Below are 27,155 nucleotides of genomic sequence, written 5' to 3' on the forward strand. Positions count from 1 at the left end.
TGACTTTTCCTTGCATGATCTCTCCTTGACCTCTCCCTCTATCTCTTGCCTGAAGGGCTTGTAGAATCTTCAACAGTTGTGGTTTATTCTCAATCTTCTCTTTCTCATTCTGTGCCCAAGCCAGTCATGAACAGCAAAGGACTGAAAAAGAATTGTTTCAATCTCAGTGAGAAAACAATTCTGAGCTATGGGACAATGTGAACTTTATTTAATGATAACAAATCATCATTTACATTTGTATAACAAAATTAAGAACCTAGATGCCTGTAATCTGCTCAGTCCATCATTTCAATCTACTCATTTTTCTTGCAACTGGCAGACCAATTAATGTGACAGGAATACTCGCACAACTGGTATACACCAGATGCACTGTTAATGCAGCAATTAAGCAATTCCAGTAATGAATGAAATACCCAGAAAATTAGATTATGGTTACTTACTCATTCCTCTGTACTGTCTGAGGACTTCAATGAAAGCAAAGGCATCCACACCCAGCAGCATGACTAGTTGCTTCTCTGCTTCCCTGTAATCACCAGATGCCTGTAATATAAAATTCAAACATTAACCAATCAGAGTCAGAATCCAAACACAGTAACATGACTAGCTGGTTCTCTGTAATCACCAGATGCCTGTAATATAAAATTCAAACATTAACCAATCAGAGTCAGAATCCAAACACAGTAACATGACTAGCTGGTTCTCTGTAATCGCCAGATGCCTGTAATATAAAATTCAAACATTAACCAATCTGAGCCATAATCTAAACACAGTAACATTACTAGCTGGTTCTCTGCTTCCCATAATCACCAGAGAGATCTTCCCTATCTACACAATTTAATTCCCTATCTACCTGAAAGAGAAAGGGGCATCTAAGAATGGCTCTGGCAATGCAGAGTTCCCTATCCAGGGGCATCTATCTAAGAATGGCTCTGTCAATGCAGAGTTCCCTATCCAAAATAAAAACAATACTGTCTTGTAGCTTTAGTTTTACAATTTGAAGGACAGCAAGATCAAACGATCACAGGTTCAATCCCAGCGCAAGTGGTAGGTTCGATCCCTGCCCAAGTGGTAGGTTCTCTGCCGGGCTAAGGTCACAGGTTCGATCCCAGTGCAAGTGGTAGGTTCGATCCCAGCCCAAGTGGTAGGCTGTCTGCCGGGCTACGGTCACGGTTCGATCCCAGCCCAAGTGGTAGGCTCTCTGCCGGGCTACCGTCACAGGTTCGATCCCAGCGAAAAGTGGTAGGTTCGATCCCAGGCCAAGTGGTAGGCCTCTCTGCCGGGCTACAGTCACAGGTTCGATCCCAGCCAAGTGGTAGGTACGATCCCAGGCCAAGTGGTAGGCCTCTCTGCCGGGCAACGGTCACAGGTTCCATCCCAGAGAAAAGTGGTAGGTTCGATCCCAGGCCAAGTGGTAGGCCTCTCTGCCGGGCTACGGTCACAGGTTCGATCCCAGCGAAAAGTGGTAGGTTCGATCCCAGGCCAAGTGGTAGGCCTCTCTGCCGGGCTACGGTCACAGGTTCGATCCCAGCGAAAAGTGGTAGGTTCGATCCCAGCCCAAGTGGTAAGCTCTCTGCTGGGCTACTTTCACAGGTTCGATCCCAGCAAAGTGGTAGGTTCGATCCCAGGCCAAGTGGTAGGCCTCTCTGCCGGGCTACGGTCACAGGGTTCGATCCCAGCGAAAAGTGGTAGGTTCGATCCCAGGCCAAGTGATAGGCCTCTCTGCCGGGCTACGGTCACAGGTTCGATCCCAGCGAAAAGTGGTAGGTTCGATCCCAGGCCAAGTGGTAGGCCTCTCTGCCGGGCTACGGTCACAGGTTCGATCCCAGCGAAAAGTGGTAGGTTCGATCCCAGCCCAAGTGGTAGGCTCTCTGCCGGGCTACGGTCACAGGTTCAATCCCATCAGTTCGATCTCAGGCCAAGTGGTAGGCTCTCTGCCAGGATACGGTCACAGGTTCGATCCCAGCAAAATGTGGTAGGTTCAATCCCAGCGCAAAGTGGTAGGTTCGATCCCTGCCAAAGTGGTAGGCCTCTCTGCCGGGCTACGGTCACAGGTTCGATCCCAGCGAAAAGTGGTAGGTTCGGTCCCAGGCCAAGTGGTAGGCTCTCTGCCGGGCTACCGTCACAGGTTCGATCCCAGCGAAAAGTGGTAGGTTCGGTCCCAGGCCAAGTGGTAGGCTCTCTGCCGGGCTACGGTCACAGGTTCGATCCCAGCGAAAAGTGGTAGGTTCGGTCCCGGGCCAAGTGGTAGGCTCTCTGCCGGGCTACGGTCACAGGTTCGATCCCAGTGGAAAGTGGTAGGTTCGGTCCCGGGCCAAGTGGTAGGCTCTCTGCCGGGCTACGGTCACAGGTTCGATCCCAGCGGAAAGTGGTAGGTTCGATCCCAGGCCAAGTGGTAGGCTCTCTGCCGGGCTACGGTCACAGGTTCGATCCCAGCGAAAAGCGGTAGGTTCGATCCCAGCCCAAGTGGTAGGCTCTCTGCCGGGCTACGGTCACAGGTTCGATCCCATTGGTTTGATCTCAGGCCAAGTGGTAAGCTCTCTGCCAGGATACGGTCACAGGTTCGATCCCAGCAAAATGTGGTAGGTTCAATCCCAGCGCAAGTGGTAGGTTCGATCCCTGCCGAAGTGGCAGACTCTCTGTCAGGCTAGTCACAGGTTTGATCCCAGCACAAGTGGTAGTTTTGATTCCTGCCAAAGTGGTAGGCTCTCTGCTGGGCTACGGTCACAGGTTTGATCCCAGCGCAAGTGGTAGGTTCGATCCTTGCCCAAATGGTAGGTTTGTTCGATCCCAGCGCAAGTGGTAGGTTCGATCCCAGCCCAAGTGGCTGGTTTTCTGCCGGGCTACGGTCACAGGTTCGATCCCAGCCAAAGTGGTAGGCTCTCTTTTGGGCTATGGTCACAGGTGCGATGGTAGGTTCGTTCCCTGACCAAGCGGTAGGCTCTCTGCCGGGCTACAGTCACAGGTTCGATCCCAGCAAAAGTGGTAGGTTCGATCCCTGCCCTGGAGCGGTAGGCTCTCGGCCGGGCTACGGTCACAGGTTTGATCCCAGCGTAAGTGGTAGATTCGATCCCTGCCCAAGCGGTAGGTTCTCTGCCGGGCTATGGCCACAGGTTCCATCCCAGCACAAGTGGTAGATTCGATCCCTGCCGAAGCGGTAGGTTCTCTGCTGGGCTACGGTCACAGGTTCCATCCCAGCACAAATGGTAGATTCATCCCAGCCAAAGCGGTAGTTTCTCTGCCTGGCTTCGGTCACATATTTGATCCCAGCACATGGTAGGTTCTCTGCATGGCTACACAGGACAAGGCAGTCTGAAAGACAGCTTAATCCCCCGACACTGTTATCCTTTAAATAGTTTAGTGGCGGGGGATTAAAAATGTTGCTGAAATCAAACAAACTTACATATATTTAAGAAACCTATGCATATATATTCATAAACAACAATACATGTAGTTATCTTTTTTGGTTTGGAAATTACAGTCTAGTAGCCCAAAGTCAGTGTAATGTAGGAGACCTGTCAATTTTTATGTCCAGAACGTATATACCTAGTAGACCCAGGTTTTTCTTACTTATTGCTAGATATACCTATAAAAATTATTCATTCAAACATACCAAAAATTTAAAGATAAACATGAATGTACTTAATTAATTTCTGAAACTTAGTCCTAATGCTCTAGCAGTTCAAAAATAATAGAATGGATTAACGAAGGGTGACTCACAGTCAGAAATTATCTATTAAACAATGCATGTGGGGGCATACATCCAATTAATAGATAATAACAAAGGAAAAGGCATCGAATCAACCCAACAAAAACCCAAAAAATTTAAATACTGGAAATTCAAAAATTTAATGATAGAAACAAATGTTCTTATTAATTTCTGAGTCTTGCCTATAAAAATTAATTCAAACATACCAAAAATTTAAAGATAAACATGAATGTACTTAATTAATTTCTGAAACTTAGTCCTAATGCTCTAGCAGTTCAAAAATAATAGAATGGATTAATGAAGGGTGACTCACAGTCAGAAATTATCTATTAAACAATGCATGTGGGGGCATACATCCAATTTATAGATAATAACAAAGGAAAAGGCATCGAATCAACCCAACAAAAACCCAAAAAATTTAAATACTGGAAATTCAAAAATTTAATGATAGAAACAAATGTTCTTATTAATTTCTGAGTCTTGCCTATAAAAATTAATTCAAACATACCAAAAATTTAAAGATAAACATGAATGTACTTAATTTCTGAAACTTAGTCCTAATGCTCTAGCAGTTCAAAAATAATAGAATGGATTAATGAAGGGTGACTCACAGTCAGAAATTATCTATTAAACAATGCATGTGGGGGCATACATCCAATTAATAGATAATAACAAAGGAAAAGGCATCGAATCAACCCAACAAAAAACCCAAAAAATTTAAAATAATACTGGAAATTCAAAAATTTAATGATAGAAACAAATGTACTTACTAATTTCTGAGTCTTGCCTATAAAAATTATTAATTCAAACATACCAAAAATTTAAAGATAAACATGAATGTACTTAATTAATTTCTGAAACTTAGTCCTAATGCTCTAGCAGTTCAAAAATAAAAAATGGATTAATGAAGGGTGACTCACAGTCAAAAATTATCTATTAAACAATGCATGTGGGGGCATACATCCAATTAATAGATAATAACAAAGGAAAAGGCATCGAATCAACCCAACAAAAAAACAAAAAAATTTAAATAATACTGGAAATTCAAAAATTTAATGATAGAAACAAACGTACTTATTAATTTCTGAGTCTTGCCTATAAAAATTAATTCAAACATACCAAAAATTTAAAGATAAACATGAATGTACTTAATTTCTGAAACTTAGTCCTAATGCTCTAGCAGTTCAAAAATAATAGAATGGATTAATGAAGGGTGACTCACAGTCAGAAATTATCTATTAAACAATGCATGTGGGGGGCATACATCCAATTAATAGATAATAACAAAGGAAAAGGCATCGAATCAACCCAACAAAAACCCCAAAACTTTAAATAATACTGGAAATTCAAAAATTTAATGATAGAAACAAATGTACTTAATTTCTGATGATTATTCCTAACAGTAATAGCAATTCAAAAGTAAAATATATTAGAGAATGGATGTGATTGGAAGAATAATGATATTTGATGATGAACTTTAAAGATATATGAGGAAGATATCCAGTTGGCTTATAGCAAGTTAGTGATTCTACCCTGGTCATCTAGATATAGTCATGTCTAGGTTTGTGGAGGAAGAGTAGAACATATTTGTATATTAGAGTTCCTAATTAACCTTGAAATATCAAATAAAAAGTTATGACACCTTTGATCTGAGTATACATATCTGGCATACCAAGTTTGAAGAGTAAATCAGTATCTTAACATAACCCTTTTTTGTCTTGTTCTTGACGGATACATTCTGAGCACATCACCATTCCATTCCCTAAGATACCACCTAAGCAAATCATCAAAGTCAGAGACCTGATCAACAACTGGTGGAAACACTGGAGGTTCATCACCATCTGTTGAGAAATACACAGTATACTCATCATTAATGAACGTTCTGTTCAAACACTCCCAAGTGTCAACAGTGAACGTCCTATCTAATCTGTCCTCCAACGACACTAATGTGTACGTGGTGTTCAGACTCTCCTCCACAGAGTCCTCGCTTGTCGATTCTATCACGTACGTAGTGTCCAATCTGCCGTCGTCTCCTACATCAACCAGCTCCGAGACATTGGTTCGATCCCAAACAACCTGGTCATCCTCTGCTGTAGCTGTACCTTCATACCCAACGCAACTCTTACCATCATCCTGCTCCAGGTCAGTTTTACCTGTATACCTGCCAGAGTCCCTGTGTCCGTGCTCCTTAACATCAACTTGCTCCTTATATGGGCCAAGGAAGCTGAAAGTCAATGTTGGGAGCAACTCTGCAACAAACACGGGACCTGGCTGCTCTTGCACCATCAAGAGCTGGTCTGTGGTTCTAGGTAGAGCGTTCTCTATGGGCTGTGGCTCACTCACAGACAGGAAAACAGGGCATGTCTCCTCCACCACAGCCTGACCAACATCCTGCGACTCGACCTCAACAGCCACCGGAGAAGAGGTCTCAACCGTAGGATAAGAAGAAGAAAATGTCTCACCTACACCATACCTGCCAGAGTCCCCGTTTCCATCCTCGTCCGCACCAACTAGTTCCTTATATGGGCCAAGGAAACTAACGGTCAGCGTTGGGAGCAACTCCGCAACGAACACGGGACCTGGCTGCTCTTGCACCATCAAGAGCTGGTCTGTGGTTCTAGGCTGAACATACTCCGTGGGCTGTGGCTCACTCACAGACAGGAAAGCAGGGCAAGTCTTCTCCACCACAGCCTGACCAACATCCTGCAGCTGGACCTCAACAGCCACTGGAGAAGAGGTCTCAACTGTAGGATCAGAAAAAGAAAATACCATCCCCACACGACTTGGCACCGGCTGCACCAAGGACACAACCTCTACTGGCTCATCATCTGTCATCCACTCCGTGGCCAGGGAAGGAGTGGGCTCCTCATCCTCATCCTGGATCTCACTTCGAGTCACGATGACAGGCATCGGCTCAGAGCCTGAAATGATAAAACACAGCCTTGAACTATAAACAAGAGTGTCATGATGACCCTGGATCACTCACCTGAGTAATATGAGCTACATGTTTCAAATGTCAAACTGATACTAAAATATCAAACAAGAGGGTCATGATGACCCTGAATTGCTCCCCTGAGTAACATGTGAGCAACATGTTGAAAATGCCAAACTGATGCTAATATATTAGAAAGTAGGTCAGAAGGCCACATTCATGGTCACTAAAAGTCAGTTTTAAGACTGGTGTGCAAAACTGTACATGTCATCCAAATTTCAAGGCTGTATCTTAAAAAACAAGAAAGTAGGTCAGTAGGTCAAGGTCACGATCAAGTGACCCCTAATCGCTTGGGGTCATCAGGTAATTATGATTAAACAGTCTAGGAAATATGATCTGATAATTTTTAAGTATTTATTCCTACATAACTCGTATAACAAGTGACCAAGGGCAGGGCCTCTTTTCACCCCAGGGGAATAATTTGAACAATCTTATTAGAGATCTACTAGGCAATGCTACATACCAAATATCAAAGGCCTAGGCCTTGAACTTGCGGACAAGAAGATTTTTTTTTCTCAATATAAGTCTATGTTAAATTTGAGACCCCCCGCGGCTGGGCCTCTTTTCACCCCAGGGGCATAATTTTAACAATTTTGGTAGAGGACCACAAGGTAATGCTACATACCAAATATCGAAGGCCTAGGTCTTGTGGTTTTAGACAAGAAGATTTTTAAAAAATTTCTCCTATAAATGTCTATGTAAAACTTGAGACCCCCCCCACCCCCGGGCTGAGCCTCTTTTCACCCAAGGGGCAGAATTTGAATAATTATGGTAGAGGACCACAAGGTAATGCTACATACCAAATATCAAAGGCCTAGGTCTTGTGGTTTTAGACAAGAAGATTTTTAAATGTTTTTCCTATACAAGTCTAAGGGAGGGGCCTCTTTTCACCCCAGGGGCATAATTTGAACAATCTTCATAGAGGCCCATAAGATGATGTCACAAGCCAAATATCAAGGCTCTACGCCTTAGTTTTGGACAAGAAGATTTTTAAAATTTGTCCTTTTGGTTGCCATGGCAACAAGAGTTCTGCATGGAAGTTAGTTCTTTGAACAATTTTGAAAGGGGGCCACCTGGATCATTCCTGCGAAGTTTGGTGTAATTCTGCACAGTGGTTTTCAAGAAGAAGATTTTTTTAGAAATTGTTGACGGACGCACGACAGACATTGAACAGTCACAAAAGCTCACCATGAGCCTTCCACGACGGACGACGGACATTGAGTGGTCACAAAAGCTCACCATGAGCCTTTGGCTCAGGTGAGCTAAAAAGCAGGTCAGTAGGTCACATTTATGGTCGCTGAAAGTCAGTTTTAAGATTGGTGTGCAAAACTGTGTATGTCATCCAAATTTCAAGGCTGTATCTTGAAAATAAATGAAAGTAGGTCATTAGGTCAAGGTCACAGTCAAATGACCCCTACTTTGGGTCATCAGGTAATTTTAATTAAACAGACTAGGACATATGATCAGATTATTTTTGAAGTATTTCTTTCTAATAGGGAAACATAACTGAAACAAGCAGTGACTAGGAAACCCATGAGACATGAGCCATAGTCACATAAAAATAAAAAATGTCACATAAGTTTTAAGTGCTGATGAGCCCTGTGTCACATGGCTAAATTGTATTATATGCAAAAGGATGAAACTTTTTAATAGTGCAAATCTTATGTAAAGAAATGTAACTAACTGATTCTGCCTTCGTGACCAGTGTAGTCATGATCAGACTGCACATCCTTGCAGTCTGATCATGATCTACACTCAAAGCTCCAGATAGGGGTCGGATACGAATTTATTTTAAAATGTGGCCGTATCAATACGAATTTATTTTAAAATGTGGTCGTATCGACAGTACAAACAGTAAACATGTAAACAATATTACAAATTTCAAAAGAAGATCGAGCCGAATAGCATGTCTGCACTAATCAACACTATCTCGACTGTTGACAATTTGCTGTGTCAAACGAGTGTGGATATACACGAAACACACGCCAATAGCATAATGTAAATTCCACTTACTTCAGGTATTTGCGAGATTTTCCCCGAGAAGTGTGAAGCGATTCAAATTATCCGATACACTACAGTTGATTGTGTTCAGCCAATTAGCGTCGCGGTTACGTATTTGACACTTCGTTTAATTGTCAGCATGTCCGAGAGCAAAAAAAAAACACAATGTTTTATAACTATGCGATTAATTGGAATATTGTACACATTTTTTGTCATATATATATATGGTAAAGAACGACATGTAATGTATTATTATATTAAATCTAACAGACTTCCATCGATGAATTGATTTGAATATATGTAATTTTAGTTTACACAGTTTTACTTTTAGTTTTTATTCGAGTGAGATACTGTTCACCGATGATATGACTTATGCTTATTTTTGTCTGTTATCTGGAACTACCATTACTAATTTCACAAAATATCAGGTAGTTCCGTTACTAATTAGAAAAAATATCAGGTAGTACAGAAAATCTGGTAGTACCGTTACTAATTGCACAAAACCTTATCTGGAGCTTTGTACACTTTTGCCATTCAGTCAGTATATTTTGGTTAAGCACTCCTTTTCACAATTAAAGGTACTGTCCAAATTGAAAGATGGAGGAGTTCATTGTAGAAATTTAGCAGGTTATGGGTTAAGAATGTTATCCAGTGTATGATTAGAGCATTGTTTGAAAGACTTACATTTATTATCAGTGGTATAAAGGAGTACTGTTCAGTTCTACCAGGAAAGTAGAGTAAACTAACTCTGAATTACCCAGTATCAAGGGAATGTAAACTGCTTTGAACTTTATTGACATTAAAGCTGTGAAGCAGTTACAGTTGTACACTTGTATTTAATTAAGAGCTTCTTTAATCTGAAGTAAATACATACTACAGTGCCAATTCCTAGTACGAAAGTCACAACTGTCCCGTAGAAATTTCTGAATGTCACATAAATTTTTTAAATGTCTCATAATTTATTGTGTATGGTAGGCCATTGTCCCATAAACAAAAATTATTTCCCAGTCACTGAACAAGTGAATGACATTTGTAACTTATATTTAAAATAGCTTCAACCATAAACTTGGGATAATTTAGGAAACATGCATGACAGAGTTATGGGTCTTATTATAATGACACAGTCTACTTACCTCGAAGAACATGTGTGATGTTTCAATCCCATACTTACTATAGTATTGTACATATATAAACTTTGATAATGTGGCAGTCGAGTCCAATAAGTCCAGGGGTATTCAATGATAATCCGTCACAGATCTATTGTAAAGCAAATATTGGATTTACCTGTACTGGAAATTAAACAGTGTCAATTGTACTTAGGTCAACTGCCACATTATCAAAGTTTATTAGTAGATATAAACTTGCAAACAAAAATTTCAAAGATCAAAAAATAGTTATGAGGATTGACCTGCTTATATAGGTGTTGATAGAAATGAAATATTCCTAGTTTCAAGTCAATACCTTTGATAGTATCCGAAATATTGGGCTTTAATAAAATCTTAACCAAACAAGAAGCTGCGTTCAATAAACACTTGATGCCCCCGGTGGCATCCTTGCCGATACAAAGCAACCTAAGTCCAAAACATGGTCAAGTTCAAACTGAGGTAAAGTGATGTCTGAAGATAAGGAATGGTAAAAGGTTACATCTGCATTAGTATCAAGTCTTTCTAGTAAGGGGTATTGATGCTAGACGAAACGGTCCGATTTGGCTAACCAAGAGGTGGCCCATATAAAGCAACCTAAGTCCAAAATGAGGTCAAGGTCAAGGTCAAACTGAGGTCAGGTGATGTCTGAAGATGAGGAATGGTTACAGGTTACATCTACATTAGTATCAAGTCATTCTAGTAAGGGGTATTGATGCTAGACGAAACGGTCCGATCTGGCTAACCAAGAGGTGGCCAATATAAAGCAACCTAAGTCCAAAATGAGGTCAAGGTCAAACTGAGGTCAGGTGATGTCTGAAGATGAGGAATGGTTACAGGTTACATCTGCATTAGTATCAAGTCATTCTAGTAAGGGGTATTGATGCTAGATGAAATGGTCCCAATTAGTTAACCAAGTGATGACCCATATAAAGCAACCCAAGTCCTTAAGACTTAAGTCTGTAAAACCAACATGGAATACTTGCATGTAAATGATTCTGAAGCATTAAATTTATTATAGAATTAGGTTGGATAGCGAGTTACAGACCCCAACCCAGCCCCCTCCCCCTCCTTTTCCTTCCAATGGAATACTAAAAGCATAGCCAAGGGGTTCAACATTAAATGACATTATTATACAGGAAGACTGATCAATAGATTTTTTTATTTTTTATTTCATTTACGCCCATTTTTTAAAGGACATAAATCACGGTGCATATCAGTATCGGCTGACACTTTGCAAATTCTGCTATATCAGCAGTTTCTTTGCGTCGACATCGGCTATTCTTTGCTATAAACAATGTCCAGGTCGGTAGATGAGGTGAAAAATCTAACTACCGTTCATGATTATAGGTATGCTGCCCAAAAATAAGTAGAGCACAGAACATAAGAGCATCTTCACTATGTATTGTAGTGTTTACTTTTTAATTATCAGCAGGGCTCCAGATAATTTTGTTGGCCTATGAGTATTTACTCATCATAATTATTGTGAATGAGTAAAATGGTAAAAACTGAAATTTACTAGGAGTAATTTTACACCTGAAAATTTGTAAATGTAAAAAAAAAGAAAACGGTTTTGTAACATATTTATTAATTTGGTGTAACACCCATGAATTTGTTTGCAGTTCAGTTTCAATTCAGCATTCAAGTTTTTGCTTTTTGTTCTCCCTTGGTTTACTTTGGCTTACAATACCGCTACTGAATCCAACAGAATAGTCAATATAGCTTTAAATATGTTTTAATGATCGTTCTTGTTGGTTTAAAGATGCGTGTTTGTTCACTTTTTACAATCTCAGATCGACACCGCTTTAGAATACACTATCGTACCATCAATATTGTTTCCCAACTATTTGACTTACAAATGCATTAGGTATATAATATAGTTTAACTTATAAAGTACCATTCAATGCGTGTGTACGTTTCGTGTGGGCCAAATAATGCTGACCGTGCTTTGTTAAGTAAAGACTTTAGACACATGTTAGATGATTCAGAGTTTGTTTACGCTAGTAAAAAGTCATTGCAGGAGTTTCTGTAATTTCTTATACGTTTTTATACGCTTAAAAATGATCACACATGCGTATATGCATTATTTCAAAGCGTAATTTACGCTAATACGCATCTTATCTGGAGCCCTGTATCAGTGATTTTGCTCGAAAACTAGATGAAATTAATTGATGGTGTAATGACATGGAACACTAGCCCAACCTTTTCCACAGTTTTTAACGAGATTTTACTTTGATATCAAACATATCAAGCGCATTATTCGTATTCATTTTTCAATATTCTTGCATAAAAAACTGACAAACAGGCTGAAATATAAATGTAATTATTCAAAACCCCTTCACTTTCCGTTTTGTTGGGGCACCAGCGGTCTCTCTGCATACCAGTTTTTGATGCACAGGCAGGCTCTCTGCATTACGCACAACAGGCTGTATGCTAATGACTATTTTGACACATTACAGCTTAATTACTTGGGTGTGTGACTTTTTATAACCTTCACCCCAAAAATTCAAGCTGAAAATTAGTTTACTATCGACCCATAATACTACTACATTTTGTATATTAAAATTAGTAAAAGATTTAAGTTGAAGTAACATTTTTTTCTACTAAGATGCAAGAATATTTCTTTTGTTTAACCAGGAATCCTGATGACACAGATGCACGATGGCGTACTGACATGAAACACAAGTCCAACCTTTTCCACAGTCTTTAATAAGTTTTTGCTTTGATACTATACATATCAAGTGCACTACAGTGGGAACTGCCCTTGGAACAACCAGAGTTCAGTGACTTCCTGACCTAAGCAACCACTTTAAATTCCTCCCTTGCGATTTCAACGATAATGTACCCTTAGACAAGCGACCTCCCGTAAAATGCGACCAGCGACCTTTTATTTTACTTCCAATTCATTACATTTACCTGTTATCAACGACCAACTTGAAAATGAAATAGACAAATCAAAGGCCTGAAGGGCCTGAGAGTCGGCTAATGATTGATGTACTGGTAGTATAGTCTACCAGTTTCAGTTTGGTTTTAGTTTTTTTCCCCAACTGAACAGAGATTTTGTTACAATAGATGAAATGGACATTCAATCGATGCCTAGTAAAACTTTGATTGACATTATACAAGTATTTAAACCCAATATATTTCTCTAAAATTGACGAGTGGTTCGCAAAAAATAAAAATGTTGAAAGTACAAACTACAATTTGACATGTGACACTAAGATACTGCCCATGACTATAAATATTTTTCCAGTAAACATTTGCCTCCGGCATTACCAAAACAGGCAATTATCGGCTGGTATATATTCGCACATGATAAAATTTGAATATGAAAATTTATATATTGAAATTTTATAGCGCAGATTGCCACATACAATTTGTAACGGATGGATGAAAGAACTGTTCAGATATTTTACAGATAAGGGACCTGGCAATAACCGTGTCACATGCTAGGTATTGTTCAATCATATTATAAGGGATGTGAATTTAAAGTATACTTACTTTTGCGTTTAAAGATATGTAAATGTTGCTGAGTGTCAATATATAGTGTCAGGAATGTTTACACTGACAGGAAAATTGCGCATTCGAAACTAAGAGAAGTTACTCGGACTAGCTACCAATTTCGGAAAAGATAACCAATATTAATAAATGCAGTTCTTTTTTAGTTAAAACCACCATTTATTTATTTCTATTTCAGACCTGTTAATCCCTTCAAAACCATGTCAGTAGTCCCCAAGTCTATGTACTTTCAATTATCCGTTTTGATTCATGTAGACAGACAGGCCCAGACTGGGCTGAAAAAATGTTTGAGCCATTTTTACGTGGTCGGTAGCAGGGTGGGTTTGGGGAGGGGTCTTCCTTCCCGCTTTGAACTGCAGTCAGATTTTGAAATGGGCATTGTGGCAGGTGGTAAAAGGGCAAATGTATCAAACTGTAAAGTGGCAATATGGGGGGAGGGTTTGGGAGGATACCCCCTCCTGCAATTAGGGTTTGGGGTATCACCACAAGGAAATTTTGAAAATGTAGACCCTTGATACAGCCTTTGGTGCGATTTCTAACTAAAAATTTTATGTTTCAATTTCTAAATATTACCTCTAGATTCTTTTTAGTATTACAATATTCTAAGTATGAATGACTGTCACTTCATATTTTTACTTTCAGGTCATGCCTCAGCACTAGAATATAAGTCTGATATTGATTCTATGTATGTATTATAAAAATAAATTCTAGAATCATTTCTGTTATAATAATATCTATCATGTCTGTTACTTTAATGTTTAAATTTCATAACACAGCTCGATATTTACCCAAAATATTATATCCGGATATGATTACACTTTCTTTTATACCGCCAAAATCTCCAGTTTCAACAATATGTTTTACAAATTGTGATGATATGAAGACAGTTTAGCAGCAATTGGCAGTATCTGACATTGAAGTTTACGGTGAAATTATTTAAATCATTTCATAAAAAAAATTGTTTTGTTCCGTCAAATCACTCTAACATAGACGATCTACTTTCGATTTCAAAAACTACAAGAAAATACAATTTAATGTTTCGCCGATTTGTTTATTTCTCGAAAAATAAGAAATAAAATCATTTTTAAAATCAGTAGTAATTAAACAAATCAGTAAGAGCTCTTTCTCGGGATAATTTATCCGCTTACTGACTGCAAAAATCAAGCCATGTGTCATCATGAAAAGCAGAATGGGTGACAGTTTCATTTTTTTGCGAACCTGAATCGTAAGCAAATTATCCAAACCAGTCAAAATTCCAGAAAGGTTACGATCTAGATTCTTTCTAGTATTACAATATCCAAAGTATGACTGTCACTTCATCTTTTTACTTTCAGATCATGCCTCAGGACTAGAATATAAGTCTGACATAGATTATATGTAGGTGTAATAAAAATAAATTCTAGAATCATTTCTGTTACAATAATATCTATCATGTATGTTACATGAATGTTAAAATTTCATAACACAGCTCGATATTTACCCAAAATATTATATCCGGATACGATTACACTTTTCTCCATTTTCAACAATATATTTTACAAATTGTGATGATACGAAGACATTTAGCAGCAATTGGCAGTATCTGACATTGAAGTTTACGGTTAAATTACCTCTTATTTAAATCTTTTCATAAAAAAGTTGTTTCGTTTCGTGAATGCAGGCAAACATAGACGATCTACTTTCCATTTCAAAAACTACAAGAAAACCAGACGATTCAGATTTTGTTTTTAAAAAAGCATTGTGTGCATTTCTGTAATTTTGTATACGTTTTATACGCTTAGAAATTATTAGACATGCGTATTTGCATTATTTCTATACGTAATTTACGCTAATACGCATCTTATCTGGAGCCCTGTGGAACTATTTTCTGTCTTTCGCTGGATGTTACGCAAGCTTTGTAAGCCTGCACAATTCATAAAATGCACATTTATGCTTAATGAGTTACATTCGAGTATTGCACAATTACAAGTCATAAATATGACAGATTACATCGTATATTGGTCATAGCAAAGGGAATTCACACAACTTAACTTCATTCATGCTGTGAACTGTTTGAAGTTTGAGAAATCTAATGGAACTACATCCCTTCACTGTGTTATTTGGTCCATTTAGACTTAGAGAATCGCTGGACAGCAAGGACTCGTCAAAACGATTTCATCGTTTAGCCGACTCAAAAATGAAATCAACCTATAACAAAAGGTGCGATCATCCTTGTTACAATCTGTTAAACTTACAGATCAAATGGCCAGTAATTATCGGCAATAAGCGTGACACCTCGTGCCAGTTTTGTTGTTCACAATTTGATATCGGTTAAAGATTATAGTTGAACTTTTATTAGTATTATATTACATACAATCTTTCATATTTATTTCCACAAAATACATAACTTTATATAAAATTAATTTTGTTTAAGGCAAAAATAAACTACTATTTAATACCTAAGATAATATAAGCTATGAGTAAAACTTTAACATTACAATAAGCATATTCTAAGTCGAAAAGGGGCCATAATTCAGTCAAAATGCATGATAGAGTTGCCTCCTCCTTCTTACAGACTGGGGTCATGATGGTAAACAAGTATGCAAAATATGAAAGCAATATCTAAATGGACTTTGAAAATATTTGGGGTGTTACGCAAACTTTAACATTACAATAAGCATATTCTATTTCGAAAAGGGGCGATAATTCAGTCAAAATGCTTGATAGAGTTGTCTGCTCCTGTTTACAGACTGGGGTCAAGATGATAAACAAGTATGCAAAATATGAAAGCAATATCTCAATGGACTTTGAAAATATTTGGAGAGGTACGCAAACTTTAACATTACAATAATCATATTCTAAGTCAAAGGGGCGATAATTCAGTCAAAATGCTTGATAGAGTTATCTGCTCCTGTTTACAGACTGGGGTCAAGATGGTAAACAAGTATGCAAAATATGAAAGCAATATCTCAATGGACTTTGAAAATATTTGGGGTGGTACGCAAACTTTAACATTTGTGTGATGCTCACGCTAATGCTAACGCTCAAGGTAACGCCGATGCCGGGGTGAGTAGGATAGCTCACCTATTCTTCGAATAGTCAAGCCAAACATGATAAATAAAGAACATGAATTGACTTTCACTGTTTTTATTCCTTATTTGTTGTTACACAATACAGGGCAAAACTACAGTTACAGTTCTCAAACAATAATCAATATTAAAAATGTCCCCCAAAATCATGTAAATGTCCCCCTAAAATGCAAACCTATGGGATATCATGTCCCCCAAATGAAATTCCTGGGTCACCAGGTCATATCAAAGGAAAAGCTAGTTAGCACTGTAGAGGCCACATTTATGACTATATCTTAATGAAACTTGGTCAGAATGTTGATCTTGATGATCCAGAGCTCCAGATCAGCTGCGTATTTGCTTATTTACGCAATTAAAGTTGCAGACAACCCAACTGAATTCATCCAGTGTGCGTACTGAAACGCAATTAAAATTCCTAATACCCAATTCATAAACAATGGCTTGCGTATCGCATTTTCCTTATTATAGAACAGGACTGGTACGAGACTGTAACGCTACAAGACAAGTGACTGCTTATACCTCACCACAGAGCAGGTTGCTATTTATTTGGACGCTTTTTAAACAATTTTTCGCGCCGATAAGATTTAAGAGGGGATAAAAGAGGTCACAAAACACTGCTGCAGCACAAGTGGGACATTTTGCAGTTCAAGAAAGAGAGTTATCTGTTAGTGATGATGTAGTGTCGCAGATACTGGATGACATCTTATTGGAGAACACATATCGCTGTGAACACATCATTCAGGATATTGATCTCCCGCTGCATTCAAAGTGAAAGAAAAAATCCAGCATTGAACAAAAATATCTTTGGTACTACAAATTAAAATACAAATGTTTACATTGCTTACAAGCATGTAAACAAGAGCTGTCCATAAGACAGCCCGCTCCACTTTTCAGGGATTTGACAGTAAAATGAATACATGTCTGAAAAGGAAGATACACCAAGGGGCATAATTCCAAGAAATACACAAATTAGAGTTATTAGGATTGTTACAACAAATGCGGATGATGATGGTAAAGATATATATTGAGTTTCAAGTCATTATCTTATATAGTACCAAAGTTATGTCAAGAAAACAAAGGGGCATAATTTGGTCAAAAATACAAATCAGAGTTCTGGGGATTGTTACCACACATGCAGATGGTGGTGATAAAGATACATTTTAAGTTACAAGTCTTCATCTTGTATTGCATTAAAGTAATATCCTAGGAAGCGGAAAGTGCAAAAAAGTACAAATGGGGCATAATTCTGTTAAAAATAATTAGAGATATGAGGTATGTAACCACATATGCAGCTGATGATTATAAACAAATACTTTTAATTTCAAGTTATTATCTTTTGAAGTGCCAAAGATATGTCTATTAGTAAAGCTTTCAAAACAATTTAAACTGAAAATAATTCCAAGTATAACTCCTCAGTGACCTTGACCTTGGGTATACTGGGCCCAGCCCCTGCATATACTATGTTTGTATGCTGGACAATGTTTATGAGAATTAATAGTAACATATAAGCAAAAGTAACAAAGTAATGACAGAAAAACAGAGGTTGCTGGAAAACTTTAACCTTAAAAATAACCTAATTATAAGACCTTGATGACCTTGGCCTTGGGTATAATTGGCTAGCCCCTACAGATACTTTGCATACTGGACAATGTTTATGTGAAGTTACAGTAAGATATAAGCAATAGTAACAAAGATATAACAAAACAAGAGGACCATGATGGTCCTGAATCGCTCACCTCTTCCCACATGACCCAGTTTTGAGTATGACGTCATTTTTTCTATTATTTAACATAGTGACCTAGATTTTGAGCTCATGTGACCCAGTTTTGAACTTGACCTAGATACTATCAAGATAAAAATTCTGACCAATTTTCATGAAGATCCGTTGAAAAATATGGTCTCTAGAGAGGTCACAAGGTTTTTCTATTATTTGACCTATTGACCTAGTTTTCGAAGGTACATGACCCTGTTTTGAACTTTACCTAGATATCATCAAGGTGAACATTCTCACTAATTTTCATGAAGATCTCATGAAAAATATGGCCTCTAGAGAGGTCACAAGGTTTTTCTATTTTTATACCTACTGGCCTAGTTCTTGACCGCACGTGACCCAGTTTCGAAACTGACCTAGATATCATCAAGGTAAACATTCAGATCAATTTTCATGAAGATCCATTGAAAAATATGGCCTCTAGAGAGGTCAAAAGATTTTAATAATTTTAGACCTACTGACCTAGTTTTTGACCGCAGTTGACCCAGTTTCAAAACTGATCTAGATATCATTAAGATGAACATTCAGACCAACTTTCATACAGATCCCATTAAAAGTATAGCCTCTAGAGAGGTCACAAGGTTTTTTATTATTTGACCTACTGACCTAGTTTTTTAGGGCACGTAACCCAGCTTCAAACTTGACCTAGATATCATCAAGGTGAACATTCTGACCAATTTTCATGAAGATCCATTCAAGGGTATGGCCTCTAGAGAGGTCACAAGGTTTTTCTATTTCAAGACCTACTGACCTAGTTGTTGATCGCAGTTGACCCAGTTTCAAACTTGACCTATATATCATCAAGATGAACATTCAGACCAACTTTCATACAGATCCCATGAAAAATATGGCCTCTAGAGAGGTCACAAGGTTTTTCTATTATTTGACCTACTGACCTAGTTTTTTGACGGCACGTGACCCACTTTCGAACTTGACCTAGATATCATCAAGATGAACATTCAGACCAACTTTCATACAGATCCCATGAAAAATATGGCCTCTAGAGAGGTCACAAGGTTTTTCTATTATTTGACCTACTGGACTGGTTTTTGACGGCACGTGACCCACTTTCGAACTTGACCTACATATCATCAAGGTGAACATTCTGACCAATTTTCATGAACATCTCATGAAATACATGGCCTCTAGAGAGGTCACAAGGTTTTTCTATTTTTAGACCTACTGACCTAGTTTTTGACCCCGCACGTGACCTAGTTTCAAATTAGACCTAGATATCATCAAGATGAACATTCAGACCAACTTTCATACAGATCCCATGAAAAATATGGCCTTTAGAGAGGTCACAAAGTTTTTCTATTACTTGACCTACTGACCTAGTTTTTAAGGCACGTGACCCAGTTTCGAACTTGACCTAGATATCATCAAGGTGAACGTTCTGACCAATTATCATGAAGATCTTGTGAAATATATGGCCTCTAGAGAGGTCACAAGGTTTTTCTATTTTTAGACCTACTGACCTAGTTTTTGAAGGCACGTAACCCAGTTTCGAACGTGACCTAGATATCATCAAGTGAACATTCAGACTAATTTTCATAAGTTTTGTGAAAATATGGCCTTAGAGAGGTCACAAGGTTTTTCTATTTTAGACCTACTGACCTAGTTTTTGACCCGCACGTGACCCAGTTTCAAATTGACCTAGATATCATTAAGATGAACATTCAGACCAACTTTCATACAGATCCCATGAAAAATATGGCCTTTAGAGAGGTCACAAAGTTTTTCTATTACTTGACCTACTGACCTAGTTTTTTAAGGCACGTGACCCAGTTTCGAACTTGACCTAGATATCATCAAGGTGAACGTTCTGACCAATTATCATGAAGATCTTGTGAAATATATGGCCTCTAGAGAGGTCACAAGGTTTTTCTATTTTTAGACCTACTGACCTAGTTTTTGAAGGCACGTAACCCAGTTTCGAACGTGACCTAGATATCATCAAGGTGAACATTCTGACTAATTTTCATGAAGGTCTTGTGAAATATATGGCCTCTAGAGAGGTCACAAGGGTTTTCTATTTTTAGACCTACTGACCTAGTTTTTTAAGGCACGTGACCCAGTTTCGAACTTGACCTAGATATCATCAAGATGAACATTCTGACCAACTTTCATAAAGATCCCACAAAAAATGTGACCTCTAGAGTGGTCACAAGCAAAAGTTTACGGACGCATGCATGCACGGACGCACGGATAGACGGACGCTGCGTGATCACAAAAGCTCACCTTGTCACTATGTGACAGGTGAGCTAAAAAAACAAAGGTTGCCGAAAAACTTTAACCAAGAAGGGTCATGCCGATGCCAACGCCAGGGCGAGTAATATAGCCCCCCTATTCTCCAAATAGTGGAGCTTAAAACAAATTTTAGAAAGAGAGTATAATATATACCGTTTTACATATAAATAATCACATTTCATTACAATTTTAAAACATTTTCGTATTAAACATTGAAGGGTACCATTAAACTACTAATGTTGTTAGTTAAACCTCTGGTTTGTGATATATACCATGTATACAGTAAGCGTACACAACTTAATTTAAGCCACAAGAAAAGATACTCAATTGTTTGTGCAAGATTGGTGAAATACCCAACTGGATTTAGCAAATACCCAATTTCTTCTGAAAAGGAATGGTAAAGATATTATTTTACCTAATTCAGATTCCCAATACCCAATTCGGACGAAAAGTGATGGGTAGATACCAAATTGCACCAAAAGCTTATCTGGAGCTCTGATGATCTATAGGTCTAGTTCAAATCTGGTTCAGATGGGGTCAGAAACTAGGTCACCTGGTCAAATCAAAGGAAAAGCTAGTTAACATTTCACAGATCACATTTCTGACCATAACTTAATGAAACCGAATGTTAATCTTGATGAGCTTTAGGTCAATATGTCAGGTGAGCGATACAGGGCCTTCATGGCCCTCTTGTTTATTGATAAAATCGGTGATAAGCATAAAATACATGCAACTGTTTTATAATTGAGGTAATAAAATTTGGCCGCATGACCACAGAAGTTATTTTTTTTTGTTTGGATGAGTTTAACATCGCACTGACACAATTATAGGTCATACTGTCCAGCTTTGATGGTGGAGGAAGACCCCAGGTCATTGCATGACAAATACAAGAGCACAGCCTTGCGGGTGCTGACGCTCATCTGATTTTTTTGTATAATAGAAATATTGTCCTACCCATGATTTTCTAAGTCTAAAAAGGGCCATCATTCTTGCAAAAAGCAGGATGGAGTTATGTTTCTTGTAGGGATGGGAATGAATACTGAAATCAATATTCAATTATTCGGCATGTTTTAATGGAATTTTTAAATTCTTATTCAAGTGATTAGCATATACACAATCTATTCCGCTGTTTAAAACGTGAATCATCGTACGTAATAAGGCCTAAAATGTTTCGGGTAACCCGACCCTACCTAGTTAGACCTGCCGACCCTAGTGTTTTATTTCACGACTCTGTGAGTATAATCATGAACATATTTAACTAATTCAGATTTTTAGAAGAAACATTCAAATCGATTAAAATTCAGACCGTCGCAATTTTATCTAAAAATAGCAGGTCGTCCAACTAAAGCACGTGTCGCGCTGTTGTATTACCGCCGCCACTTTTGAAAATTTTAAATCAGCGTGTAAAAAGTCGACAAACCTAACGAAGGCAGACTTAAACCTCCTTCAACATGGTCATATATTATTTCTTGATTTTATAACAAACTACTTCAAAATTTATTTCAAATACGGCCGATTGCCCGGGCACTGTGGATGAAAACCAATTCTGTGGACAGTATGAAATGTCATACAAAATTTTGCAAAAAGATCGCCAATATCTACATGTTTGGTATTGTTTTCGAAAAAAAAATCTAAAATTTGTTACATAAAACAGGCGCCAATAAAAATGAACAAAAGATAAAAAGATATCATAATTATGCCTGGTGCAAACTGTTAATCCGTAACGATGACCCCCGTCAATTATGCATTGCAATTTTCTTGTTAATTGGACCATTTTTGACATGCATCACACTTACACCTGTTGCAAACTGTCAATCCGTAACGGTAGTCTCTGCCTATTATGCATTGCATTTTTCTTGTTAATTGGACATCTTTTGAGAAACGATAAACAAACACGACAGAACAAGAAAAATTAGCATGCTTATATTGCCCAAAATAAACTATACTTATATATACTAATTTACGAATATTCGAATTTGATTTTCATATTTTAATATTCGGCCGATTTTCGAATATTCGAATATCCGAATATTCGTTCCCATCCCTAGTTTCTTGATGTACAGCGTCCGCTTATGATGGTGAAAAACTGTTGCAAGTTTTAAAGCAATTGCTTTGATAGTTTATGAGAAAAGCTGACTTAAACATTTAACATAATACTCAACCAAGAAAACTGATTTTCTAAGCCCAAAAGGGGCAATAATTATTGCAAAAAGCAGGATGGAGTTATGTTTCTTGCTGTACAGGGTCAGCTTATGATGGTGAACAAGTGCTGCAAGTTTCAAAGCAATAGCTTTGATAGTTTAAGAGAAAAAGTTGACCTAAACATAAAACTTAACCAAGAAAACTGATATTTTCTAAGTCCAAAAGGGACAATAATTCTTGCAAAAAGCAGGATGGAGTTATGTTTCTTAATGTACAGGGTCAGCTTATGATGGTGAACAAGTGTTGCAAGTTTCAAAGCAATAGCTTTGATAGTTTAGGAGAAAAGTTGACCTAAACATAAAACTTAACCAAGAAATCTGATATTTTCTAAGTCCAAAAGGGGCCATAAATCTGGCAAAAAGCATAATGGAGTTATTATTCTTGTATTTAGTATGATCCTAGAGTCATACTAATTCAATTTGTCTTGAAACTAAATAATATGTCTTTAAGTTATTTCAATTTAGTACAACCCAGGGTCATACTAATTGGAATATGTCCAACCCTGGGTCGTACTAAAGATGGCTGCTGTAATCGAGTGTTATACTAAATCGAAATTGTCTTAAAGCTTATAAATTAGAATATATCTGACCCAGGGTCATACTAATTGGAATATGTCCGACCCAGGGTAGTACTAAAGATGGCTGCTATAATTGAGGGTCATACTTATTCGAAATTTTCTGAGAACTAATTGGAATACGTCTGACCCAGGGTCATACTAATTGTAAATATGTCCGACCAAGGGACATACTAACTGGAATATGTCTGACCCAAGGTCATACTAATTGGAATTGTGCTAAATGGATTTATCTTAATTCAGGGTTGTACTAATTCGATTTAGTATCATACTAATTGAAATTGTCTGACCCTGGGTCGTACAAAATGAAATAGCTTTAAGCTAATTCTCAACCAGGATTATACTAATTGGAGTATGTCCAAACCTGGGTCATACTAAATCGAATTGTCTTAAAGCTAAATCGGCATTTTTGACCCTCACACAAAGAGCTATAAAAACAAATAGGCATATAGAGCAAATCTCACCAATATCCCAGGATAACTGAATGAGATCTTGTTTATGGGAAGCGAGGCTTTCTCCATGCGCCATTTTGTATGCGAAAGCAATTATTCATGGGTATATTAATTATCATCGTATGAACACGCTTCTTTTGATGGCAAGAAAGGTGTACTTTGTGTCTTAAAGACTATTTCACATTAAACTAATGTTGTTTTAGAAGCTAACATGTATAGGATAGATCGCCGTGACATCACGTGCACATGATTTATTTATATGTGCAAACACCGCTGGTGGGCAGAAAATCAATACACCGTTAGCACTGGCGAGTCAACATAATAAAATGTACAAGTATTCTACAAACAAATTTAAGCAATGGTTCTGGAAGCATGCACTGACCGAAATCATAGAGTAATTTAATACCATATCTGTCTTGCCTCCAGGGGTAACTTTTTTTCATAATCTGACAGATTAATTCCATCAGATAATGGATCGATTCTTTTACGGGTCAACAAAAGATCATCCATTGTTGTTTGTTTTGCCCACCGGTTGATTCATGCTCTGACACAAACTCACGTGAGATTACAGCCCGTTTCCATTCTGTGTTTTTTATATTTCTTTGCCTCATGGCTGGAACAACTGATACGGGGACTGGAATGCGGTATATATCTTATGCTGTTGTCCAATCGAAGCATATCCCAGATGCCATAGGTTATTCTGCTATTACTCAAACACTTACGCCTTACAGTTTAAATCGTCCTTTCAGTGAAAAACTGGGAAAGCATTTGTTGCATTTTTTGTTGAAAACAAGTTCTGCCATAAAATAATTGCCTGCATCTGTTTTTAAATGGAAAATATCTACATTAATGTTACTTTTCGCCCTGTGTGAAAATGGCTAAATCTAGGCTTGTCTTACCCAGAAAGAAAGATGTCGTTTTTTACATGATATTTGCCTTGTTGATTCAGAGTCTTTACAACAATAAAATTAGGCCATATTTTAATGAAAATAGCAAGTCAAAACTGTAAACTGTTGCCTGAAAATATCTGTTTATGATGTTGCTTTGTTTTTCACCATTTAAATGCGTGTTAAACCTAGATGATTTTCTGCAGTTTTATCTAAACGTTCGGAATACTAAATGTAACTTCACTGTCGGCCTTTTTTTAAATTTCCTTGTTATTTTAATTTAAAGACATTGTATTTTTCACACATCAGTTTTAAGATTAAATTAATTTAACTAATTTTTGGAGTTTAAACAATTTCATTTGAAACATTCTCTGCGTTCAAGAAGAATGTTTGTTTCTGTATGTAGAAATCTGACATTATAAACAATAATTATAATTATGGCTCTACAAGATTAAAAAAGTGTCAGCTTTCTGTTGTTTTTTCCATTTTATTTATTCAAATCCAACAAAGACCGGTCCTTTAATAAAGGTTTGAAGTTAGTACAAGTTACGTGGTAAAATATTTCTTCAGGGAAGTGAGCTCGAGTTAATTCATGATGATTAAGCATATCACCACATGCAGTCGCATGCTGTTTTTCCTTCAGAATCCCTTTAGATCAATCTTTAATCATCTAATTATCGCCACTTAACATGTGACTGGTAAACACTTTCAACAAAAAGTGATAGCTCCATGATTAACATGAGCAGGTCTAGGAAAGTCATATATTTACAAATTACAGATAATCTATAAATTTACAGATTTTTCAATCTATAAATTTACAGATCAAATGTTTGAAAACTGCTAAAATCATACTTGAAGTTGGACTCAAAATCGCAGCCTGAAATTAATTGATTTAGATCTACTTATGGTACAGTCAAGTCGCCAATAGAGAATCACTGCCAACAGCGGGTCACTTGAATATAAAATGTGAATCTCTCTTATACATATTAGAGTATACAATGTTTAAGTATCCAGTAATATAAACTAATCACTTAGCAATTATTACACAAAAGAAGATGGATCTAATCTAATGAGTTTGAGTTCCATGAGTAGATAACTCTTGCAACCATGTTTCCTGACTTGGATTTTAGCACTCTTGAATTCTTCGAAGTAGAATAGTTTTTAGCATACCTCACAGCTTCTTAGATAAAACCACACAAATTTGGTACCATTTTGAAGAGTGAAACACACACTTTCATAGGAATAATATGATTATGAATTTTAGATTGACTTTGACGACAAAAAAATGCCATCAAGCAGAGGTGGTCATTTAGCCAATAAAGGGTCACCCATATCAGGGATAATCAAAAGATTGTTTATTCTGCTTAAAAATACAAATCAATGGTTTATTTGATGTAATAATGGTTTGAACTGGCAAAATTAGATAAATTAATAAGGTTCTGTGCATCAATATTTTGTTTTTAGTATAGATATAATTGGTGCTAATTATGCTTAGAAATACAACTGTGAAAACTAGCACATATTCCTTTTACCTAGTATCTCCCGTTTGAAATGTAAACATACTGATTCTCATTATATTCTGCCTTGAAATGTTTATTTCCAATACCACAGTCATGTTTTGTCAGAAAAAAGACTATTTTAAATGGATAGAAAATATGATAAACTAGGTGACCCTCTAATGACAAAAGTGACCCCCTATTGGTGAATCGGACAGGTTTAAATATTTCATTATAACTTCAGACATAAAAGATAGATTCAAATAAATCAAACATTTAAATGAATGTGAGCAATAGTTTTAAGAGTTAGTAAGTTTAAATATCATGAAAGTTTAAACAGTCTTCACCACATGTTAAAAGTGTTGATAGTGACCCGCTATTGGCGAGTTATCTGTATGCATAAATAAAGGTCAATTGTAACTTTCAGTCATTTCCATCGACACACTGATTTTTTTGAAAATGCCAATAACTCAGTCAATAAAAATGGCTGAAACTCACAAATAAACCAATTAATTTCAAGCTGCGGTTTTGGGAATAAATGCAACTTCATCAGTTTTCATACACTCAATCTGTAAATATACCAAGTACTTTCCTAGACCTGATGAGGTAATATACTAAACACTGTACAGATAAATGTATTGATTTATACGGAGTGTGTACTCCCTGTATTAGACCTTCCTGCTCATGGTAGTCATATTTGCAAGACAAAATTTGCTTAAATAAAATTCAATCACAAACTCAGAACTAGATGATCACTATAGCAACATCAACCCTGCCACAGACACGCAGGGTGAGGGGTGCTGACCCCCAAGTGTCTGTGGCAATGGGCTGACCACTTTGGGCGGGAACATCGTTACAGGTGGGTGGGGTGTAGGGGTTAAATTTTTAAGAGATTTCTGGCAGCTGAAAAAAAGAAACCATATCAATCTTACTGAGGTCCGCAAGCTCTTCCTGTGTAGAAGGCACTAAGCCACAACAAAGAAAACGAACAGCACGACTTAGAAAACTCATGCAAGACATTTTCAGATTGAATGCGTAACCGACTTTATAAGCTCGTATCATTCAAAGATTTCCGGTCGACAAGCCCTTTATATA

At 37.5% G+C, this 27,155-nt stretch overlaps 1 protein-coding gene across 1 annotated transcript; it reads right to left on the reverse strand.

The window, feature by feature from the left end:
• Positions 1-1,881: 1,881 nt before the first annotated feature.
• LOC123553821 (uncharacterized) lies at positions 1,882-27,155 on the reverse strand. Its single transcript, XM_045343485.2, has 2 exons — positions 26,993-27,155; positions 1,882-6,627 (listed from the first exon to the last, which is right to left on the reverse strand). The coding sequence occupies exons 1-2, from the start codon at positions 27,120-27,122 to the stop codon at positions 5,396-5,398; spliced, it is 1,362 nt and encodes a 453-aa protein (XP_045199420.2). The 5' UTR covers positions 27,123-27,155; the 3' UTR covers positions 1,882-5,395.

This window comes from Mercenaria mercenaria, chromosome 7, assembly GCF_021730395.1.
Source record: "Mercenaria mercenaria strain notata chromosome 7, MADL_Memer_1, whole genome shotgun sequence".
Lineage (NCBI taxonomy): Eukaryota > Metazoa > Mollusca > Bivalvia > Venerida > Veneridae > Mercenaria > Mercenaria mercenaria.

Excerpts from the sequence above, each read along its gene's own strand:
- LOC123553821 (XM_045343485.2), bottom strand. The coding sequence starts at position 27,122 with ATGATACGAGCTTATAAAGTCGGTTACGCATTCAATCTGAAAATGTCT. Across the intron at positions 6,628-26,992 it reads GGAAGAGCTTGCGGACCTCA|GCTCTGAGCCGATGCCTGTC; the intron begins GTAAGATTGATA and ends TTATCATTTCAG.